General features: G+C 40.2%; 1 protein-coding gene across 1 annotated transcript in view; it reads right to left on the bottom strand.

Annotated features, from left to right (window-relative positions):
* CEP135 (centrosomal protein 135kDa) overlaps positions 1–5,946 on the bottom strand; it is a gene marked incomplete at its 3' end in the record, with an annotated part of 14,911 nt that extends 8,965 nt beyond the window's left edge. The window contains exons 1-4 of the mRNA XM_010149707.1: positions 5,834–5,946; positions 3,521–3,711; positions 2,851–3,018; positions 1,215–1,356 (exon numbers count right to left, since the gene is read on the bottom strand). Coding sequence (XP_010148009.1) covers positions 1,215–1,356; positions 2,851–3,018; positions 3,521–3,711; positions 5,834–5,946 — 614 coding nt within the window. The remainder of the gene's footprint in view (positions 1–1,214; positions 1,357–2,850; positions 3,019–3,520; positions 3,712–5,833) is intronic.
* Positions 5,947–8,908: the final 2,962 nt, after the last annotated feature.

An 8,908-nucleotide genomic window follows, 5' to 3' on the forward strand; every position in this document is an offset into this window, starting at 1 on the left:
CAGGAATGGGGAATGTGAGCTACTGTCAGTTCATAACACTTTGGCTTTGCTGCTCCTTCCTCCTCACACTGTTCCCCTGCTCCAGCATGGGGTACCCACACAGGGTACAGTCGTTCCTGAACTGCTCCAGCCTGGGTCCTCTCCATGCAGTCCTTCAGAAACAGACTGCTCCAGTCTGGGTCCTTCATGGGCCACAGCTCCTGCCAGAAAACCTGCTTCTGCGTGGGCTCCTCTCCAGGAGCTGCAGTTCCTGCCAGGAGCCTGCTCCAGTGTGGACTCTCCACGGGCTCCAGCTTGCTTTGGGGCATATCCACTTGCTCCAGCATGCTATCCTCCGTGGGCTGCAGCGTGGGCACCTGCTCAGACACGGTGCCCTCCATGGGCTGCAGAGACAACCTGCTCAGACGCGGTCCCCTCCGCGGGCTGCACAGACAACCTGCATGACCACGGTCTTCTTCATGATCTGAAGGAGAATATCTGCTCCAGCGCCTGAGGGACCTCCTCCCCATCCTTCACCGACCTTGGTGTCTGCAGTGTTGTTCTCTCATATTTTTCTCACTCCTCCCTCTCCCTGCTGCTGCACCACGTTGTTTTTCACCCTTTCTTAAATACATTTTCCAGGGGGAGCCCCCAGCTTGGCTGACGGGCTCAGCTGTGACCCATGGTGGGTTCTGAAGCCAGGTGAACTGGCCATGTTCAGCACAGGGTAGCCGCTGGTCTCCTCTCAGAGAGGCCACCACTGCAGTTCTCCTGCTCCCAACACCTTACCATGTAAACCCTCTAGAGATATATTCTAAATAAGAAAAAAGAATTGATTTGAACCTTTCATAAAGCCAAAAATAGTATTAGAAAATCAACAATATTTTAGTCTTTTAAAATAAATATAAAAGATCAGTTTACTCCTATGCAAAACATTACACTTAGCTTTTTTCTAGAATACCCCATCTAAAATTAGGTATAACAGTAAAACCAGTATAGAAATCTTAAGAGAAATCCTTTAAGTAAATAAGCAGCTTATTAAATATCCATTCCAACTGTCACAGGCAGCACTGTCAATCACTAAGAAAAATCCTATTTAAGAATTATAGTGCTTTTAAAACATCATGAAACACCAATATGAGGCAAATTTGACAGGCAGGAGGAAGGTGGGGGTTGGAAATCCACTGCAGATATCTAACGCCTATACTTCAAAATAGAAAAGTTCTTTAGATTACCGGTTATCAGCCACCTGAAGGAGGTCTGCGATATACGGGTCCTCTGGCTGAGGAACTGGATAGGCACTAACACCTGACGGAGGGACAGGCTGGTCGATCTGCATGCGCTGACGCCTGAAGGGAATGCTTCTTTTTTTGCCACCTAAAAAATCCCAAACCCAAAGGCCTATTACTTGGAGTCAAAGCAAGGGAGTAATAATTTTTAATACAAACTGAGAATTCCTATTTATTCTGCTGCTTCTGAACTAGCGCATTTCACCCTTATAATCTTACTGTAATAGGTTGATAAAATTCGTACATTTTAGACAACATCACTCTTGGGGGTTAGTATCAGCTTTGTCAAAGTTCAGTGTTATAATAAGAAAACATGCAGAGCTCAGTGTAAGTAATTTTCTCTAGTGTTTAAGACCCTAAATATTCTACAGTTCAAACTTGTTGAATCTGTTAGTGATTTACCTTACTAGACTAAATTACAACATCGCAAAAGTTGTTGTTTTCACTATTAAGAACTATTTCATGACTGAACCAACCTCTGCATTGTTTAGTAACATTGTTTTCCATCTATCCTATTGTAATTTCAGTGAATTAACATCATAAGCATATCAAGCAGAGTAGGTTGTTTCTTTACATGGTAACATTCTATTAAAACCAAAGCAAAACACAGTATTACTTCCAGAAGGAGCAATTACTCTTCATCACACAATTAAATAAGAACATACAATATTTGATGATGTAGTACAGAAAAATCCCAGAAGACTGGTGACCAAGGGGCAAGTTTGCAGGAAGACAGACAAGTGTAACACGGAGTCTTTGAAGCAAAAGACATGAAATGCAGAAAGGTGTAGAAAAACAGAAAAGAATTTTAACTTCACTTAGGTACCCATTAATTTCCCTCAGATAGGCAATTCAATGGCTTAGAAAGAAGAGACAATTTCAGAATTTCAAAAAATACTTCTCACTATATCCCTTAGCTTGAAAAAAGGAAAAAAAAAAGAAAGAGAAAAGCCTTGGAGAACTAAATTAACCTGAAAGCTTTCAGAGGGTTGGAATATTTATAGACACATTTTCATAGAACCATAGAATGGTTTGGGTTGGAACGGACCTTGAAGACCATCCAGTTCCAACCCCCCTGCCATGGGCAGGGACACCTTCCACTAGACCAGGTTGCTCAAAGCCTCATCCAGCCTGGCCTTGAAGCCAGGGATGGGGCATCCACATCTTGCTACCTTTAGATGTTGGTTAGAAAAGCCTGAATTTTGTCACATATCATCAACTGTCAAAAAGATTCAAGAATCAAACAACTTTCCTTGACTAAATTAGGTGCAGCATTAAAGAAATAAAAATAGCTGTTGACTAACAGTGCTTTCTGATTTTAAAATTAACATTAAATTAACTTAGTCTTCTACAGAATTTCGTTTTGTATTCAAATCTGTCCCTAACACAACTGATGTGCTAATGAAATTTTTTTCATACAAAGACTAAATTCAGAACCAAAATGTGAAAAAGGTAATGTTATTCTATTGGATAGTTATTTTACTGTAGTAATTTTTCTTCTTAAAGGATTAAAAAAAAATTATGTTCTGAAGAACCGAAAGCCCAGCGAAAAGTTAAAATATCTGTGATTATTTATACTCACCAGGTGTTTGCACCACTGCTTGCAGATTCTTCTCCTGAAGCTGCTGAATTTTTTCAGTCTTGGCTTTGTTCTCTTTTTCCAGCATTTTAATTTTATGTACATATTGGTTATTCAGAAATTTCAAGTCAGATGTTTCATGTTCAACCCTCCTTAAGGAGGCTTTCAAATCTTCAAGGGAGAGAAAAAGCAATGGTATCTTTGTAATTCATTCTTATTTTTCCTAATAGCACCAAAATAGACATGAAGACACTATATTCGTTTTCCATAACATAAAAGTTTCAAATAACCATACGCATGTATGTACACATACACACACACACATATATTTATTTATACATTATACAAATAATACACCTTTGTAGAATAAAGGGACATTTAACAGCAGTATTTGTCCTTTTTAAATTACCAAGTAGCATTTCAAGATGTGAGCATATATGCTAAAAAAGTTCTAAGTTTCATGTTTGATTAACACAATGATTTGCAGGAAGCTTTTAACTACAGAAGAAATTTCTGCATGAGTCTTAATTCGTTAAAGGCACTAAAGTCAATGACCACTCACGCTCATATCTGTACACAAAAGTACAGATAAATGAATCTGCAGATAAATGATTTGACCCCAGTTTTATTTTGGCAGAAAAGGATTTAAAAAGTACCCTAATTTTTATATTACCTTTAACATGACGATCAGATTGCTCTTTCAGTTTTAATATTTGTAAATGTAGTTCATTATTTTCCCTCGTGAGTTTAGCATTCTCTGTTTTATAAGGTTCCAGAACAGCATCGTAATTGCTACATTCTTTTTCAGTTTTTCCAGCAGATAACTTTGCACTGCGTAAGCTCTCGGTTGTATGAACAAGGTCACTAAAATAAAGGAGCATCAGATGTGTCAGAAATGATACCAGCCTTTACAGTGCAGATACAAATACTTATTATGACCTGAGAAACAAAACCCTTTCCCTGAAACCATGTTAACTGAGAGCAAATGGGTTCAAAGACAGGCCAAGAGAACATTCCCATAAGAAAAACTGAAAGACAGGAATCGTTCGCTTAAAAAAATTAAATTGAAAAGGACAGGACAAATACAAAAATTAAAGATATAGCACACCAGGAGTTTAAAACTGATAATTCAGTAAAAACTCTCCTTTCTACATAAAGCAAGAAGTCCAAAATTGGCAAGATGATTTTTTGATTCCAAGCATTACCTAAGTTGTAGCACTATTTCCCACCGAAGAAAACTGAAGAAAAAAATTAGAAAGGCCAGGACGCTGCTAGTATCATAGAATCACAGAATGGTTTGGGGTGGAAGGGACCTCAAAGCTCATCTAGTTCCAACCCCCCTGCCATGGGCAGGGACACCTTCCACTAGACCAGGGTGCTCCAAGCCTCATCCAGCCTGGCCTTGAGCACTCCCAGGGATGGGGCATCCACAGCTTCTCTGGGCAACCTGTCCCAGTGCCTCCCCACCCTCCCCGGGAAGAACTTCTTCCTGATATCCAATCTAAACCTCCCCACTTTCAATTTAAACCCGTTCCCCCTTGTCCTGTCACTACAGGCCCTTGTAAAAAGTCCCCCCCAGCTTCCTTGTAGCCCCTTCAGGTACTGGAAGGGGCAATAAGGTCTCCCCGGAGCCCTCTCTTCTCCAGGCTGAACAAGCCCACCTCTCTCAGCCTGGCCCCATAGCAGAGGTGCTCCGGCCCTCTGAGCATCTCCGTGGCCTCCTCTGGACTCGCTCCAACCGGTCTATATCCTTCTGATATTGAGGGCTCCACAGCTGGACGCAGCACTCCAGGTGGGGTCTCACCAGAGCAGAGTACAGGGGCAGAATCCCCCTCCCTCGACCTGCTGGCCACACTTCTCCTGATACAGCCCAGGATCCGGTTGGCTTTCTGGGCTGTCTATAGTATTTATATGGATATCAGAAGCTCCAGAAGAGAGATTATTGGTAAGTAGCTATAAACCTTTTTGTGAAAACAATATCAAAGCCAGCAACTGAGAGATCAAACCTATCTGTTAGACACCAGAACAAGACTGAACGCTGGGGGCAGACTACTCCACATCTGCCCACCTGTGGTTCTTCCATCTGCAGTAGATGCTAGACAGCAACAGAACCAAAATACCTACATTTCATGTTTAACCAAATATAACAGTATTATTATGGAAATGACTCAGTTCATAATCACATCAAAGACATGAAATGTCAGGTTATATTAAGGTCACCTGAAAATTTGTTGTCTTCTGTTACCTGTCCTGTAAAAACTGCACAGATCGCAAATTTAAACTTCTCCAAATGCAATCATAAAAAACGGAGCTCTGAATGTGTTATTTTAAGTCACAGTACAGACAAGAGGGATTATGTTTTACACAACCAATTATAAGAGCGTGTCCTTTAAGCATATATCAGTAGTGATTATTCTAGGCTCTGTTATGAGGTTAGAATTTTCGTAGACCACAGATCCTTAGAAAGTCTCTAGGCTCTGTTATGAGGTTAGAAATGTTGATTTTTCGTAGACCACAGATCCTTAGAAACAATTCTACTGAATTAAATGAAATCTTAAGGTGTTCTCATCACTTAAGCAAACCCATTGTACTTCATCATACACAGGAACGGAATGTTAGCTCTGAAGTAACACTGCTAGAAAATAATCTTCAGACTGAGCATTCTCCCCTCTAGGCTCTGTTATGAGGTTAGAAATGTTGATTTTTCGTAGACCACAGATCCTTAGAAACAATTCTACTGAATTAAATGAAATCTTAAGGTGTTCTCATCACTTAAGCAAACCCATTGTACTTCATCATACACAGGAACGGAATGTTAGCTCTGAAGTAACACTGCTAGAAAATAATCTTCAGACTGAGCATTCTCCCTTATATGTCAGAAATCAAATAATATCTACTGTATGATTACTATGGTTTTTTTAATGAGTTTCCTTTTGAATCTACTGTATGATTACTATGTTTTTTTAATGAGTTTCCTTTTGAATACCTAAAAAGCTTTTCCACCAAAGGGAAACTCTCCACTCCCAATGGTTGTTGATAGCCCAGTTGATCTAGACGTTTCCTGAGATGAATGAACCTTCGCTCTGCAGTTGTAGTCATTGTAAACACACCTCCAAAGCAGCTTCTGTCACTCCAGGAAAACAGGCCACCTGCAAAAGATTGTCTGTTACAGCATTTGTCCTTTAAAGAAGGAATTATACAGAAAAAAACTAACAGAAAAAAAAACATTTTTTGTGCAGGAAATGCAGTGCATAAGCATGTCCTTAAAATATAAGTAAACCAAAAGAGAATCATGCAGCAACTAAAAGTGTTTTTAACATATTTTCATGTTTCTTTAAAAATAACTATTTGTCTTGGCAATTACTTTTCTCTCTCCTAACATCTTACAGTACAAACAGAATTTTTTCTTTTCAGTATGTAAGAACTGAACTCTGAAAAGATCTTTCTGTGGGAAGACTAAGAAGTAGATTCTGATTGTTTTTTAACCATTCTCATCATAGTATCTTCCACAATGCAAACTGACAGGTTATTCTCCAAAAAAACCCCATATACTTTTCTCCTTTGGTCATGGTTTAACCCCAGCTGACAACTGAGCACCACACAGCCACTTGCTTGCTCAGTCTTGCCCCCACATCCATATGGTATGGAATATCCCTTTGGCCAGTTTGGGTCAGCTGTCCTGGCCATGCTCCCCCACCCCCAGCTTCTCGTGCATCTCCAGCCTTCTCAGTTGTTAGAGCAGGAGAAGATGAGGAGGGCTTGACTAGTGTAAGCACTACTTAGCAACAACTAAAACATCAGCACGGGAATAATGTTGACAACACACTAAAGCCAAAACACAGCACCATAGCAGCTACCAGGAAGAACATTAACTCTATCCCAGCCAAAACCAGGATGCTTTCATATATAAATCCTACTTTTACAGTTTACAAGGCAGTACTTAACAACCTTTTTTAAAAATGCATAAAATGTGTAAGATTTTAAAGACGCATCTTGGAATTCTAGTAGCTTGTAGAGCTTGTCCCTTTTGTGTGCTTTTTTCTGAGACTTCGATCACTCTGAACAGTCACAAAGATTCACTGCTGTAGCCTTCACTATTCCTAAAGATTCCCAACTTACCTGCCTTCCTGATTGCTCTAAAGCATCCATGAAGATGCATTCACAGTGACACCAAGATCCCTTTTTCTGAGCAGTAACTGCCACTTCAGAGCCCATGACATGTACTACTTTGCCTTTATTTACACTGTTCCTTAACTCCCACTTTATTGCTCCATCCAGTGATGCTCTTCCGCAACCCTTGGACTGCTCCTAAAAGTCTTCGGTAAAGAATCTTCTCAAAAGCTCTTTGGTTTTCTACATCCTCCTTACCCAGCCAATTCAGAATATTCTTGTCTTTAAAGAAACTTCATAGCCTTGTGAATCACCACTGAGTCATGATGGTACATTGAAATTACTAGATAGGTCTGGAAATTTGCAAAGTACTGGTAAGCACAACGCTATTTCCCTGGAGATAGGCTATGTTAGCTGCATAAATGGTTCACATCATTCGTTACTTAAATCTTTTATGTAATTTAGTGCTGCTTGGAAGAAAACAGAATTTCCACTGTAGATTAAAACCAGAAAATCAGGATAATTAAATGGTACTTTAAATCGGGTATTTCCAGACAAGGATTTATCAAGATGTCTAAACGAGTGCATCTCTCAGTTATTCACAGATAAGATATTCAGAGCCAATAGCCTCAGGTTTTGTTCCTCCTTAGTTCACAGAGTCCCCTAAAGTTGACAACTTCCACGTGTTTCATTTTGTGGCATGCCTGGATGGTTGAAGCAGTCTGTTGAAGACCTAGGTGTTTATGAAATACACATATTTAGCACCTGTGACCTGTTCTAAGCCACCAATAACTGAAATTGAACATTAACATGAAACAGGGGCAATAATGGAACTTCAAATCCAGTTTCTTTAGTCTGTAAGGGTAGAATCAATTTGCACAAAATTGTGTGAAAGAAGCAATTTTAATAGGCACTAGACTAACAATTACTGGTGAAATACAAAACAGAAAACCTTCTGCATATTGAAGCCCTCCTTTCAGTCTGAAAACAACGCAGCAAACTTCATGGTAAGGATAGGTTAAGAACTGTTCCAGATGCAATACTGTGTTATCAATAAGAAAACGTAATAACACAAGAGCAGAGAAAAGTTGTGTCTTGGCCACGGAAGGCATAATACGGTCATTGAGCTGTGTAAGATCAAGATAGAACAACACAGCTGATAATGGAATAGAAAAAAATTAGTATGGACATATTTATATGCTATGAATTTCTTTGAGTCTGTAACGTTATCACCAAAGACAATTATGAACTGGAGGCTCCAGGCTCAGTCCTAGGAAGTACCAAAATGCAGTCAGTCTTCATTCATCAGAACTTCTATGCTAAATTTTTTTTTTTTTGGCTCGTATGTGAAATATGTTTACAAAACACCTGTTCCTGTCCTGTAATTACTGGGCAAGGAGCTTATTCTGCTATACAGAAGTAGGTTTGTTTTTAGCCTGGTAAAAAAGGCACCCAGCAGACCAACCATTTGACTATAGTAACGCTCTAATACATGTGTCTACACAGTCCATGGCCACCGAAGGCTGTCGTGAAAGGCACTTACTGTAACAGCATTTTCAAGATACCCTGAAGCAGCCTGCTCTGCTTTTGGCTCAGTCTGTTTCCAAGCTGATTTGCTGGGAGTTCACTTCCGACTTAGTAAACGTGGTGTATGAATATCATCAAGCGTCCCCACTTTGGTGACAGGAAGACCATTTCTGCTCTGGAAAAGTTTTCTTTTAAGACTCACCAAAACCTGTAAGCTTACGCTACAAGGGAGCCCTAACGATTACGCTCATCATTACCTCCTCAGTCGGACGGCAGGCTTTATAGAAGACCTTCCAGGAACACCAGCCTATACCTAGGGACGGGCACTCGGCCCCTGTTGAAACAGGTTTTTCCTTTTTCCACCCTCCCTCCGGGTCGGTCTTACCGGACACACCGTTAAAAGCAAGTTCTTCTGGTGCGAGGC

Source organism: Eurypyga helias, unplaced genomic scaffold (assembly GCF_000690775.1).
Source record: "Eurypyga helias isolate BGI_N326 unplaced genomic scaffold, ASM69077v1 scaffold8004, whole genome shotgun sequence".
Taxonomy (NCBI): Eukaryota; Metazoa; Chordata; class Aves; order Eurypygiformes; family Eurypygidae; genus Eurypyga; species Eurypyga helias.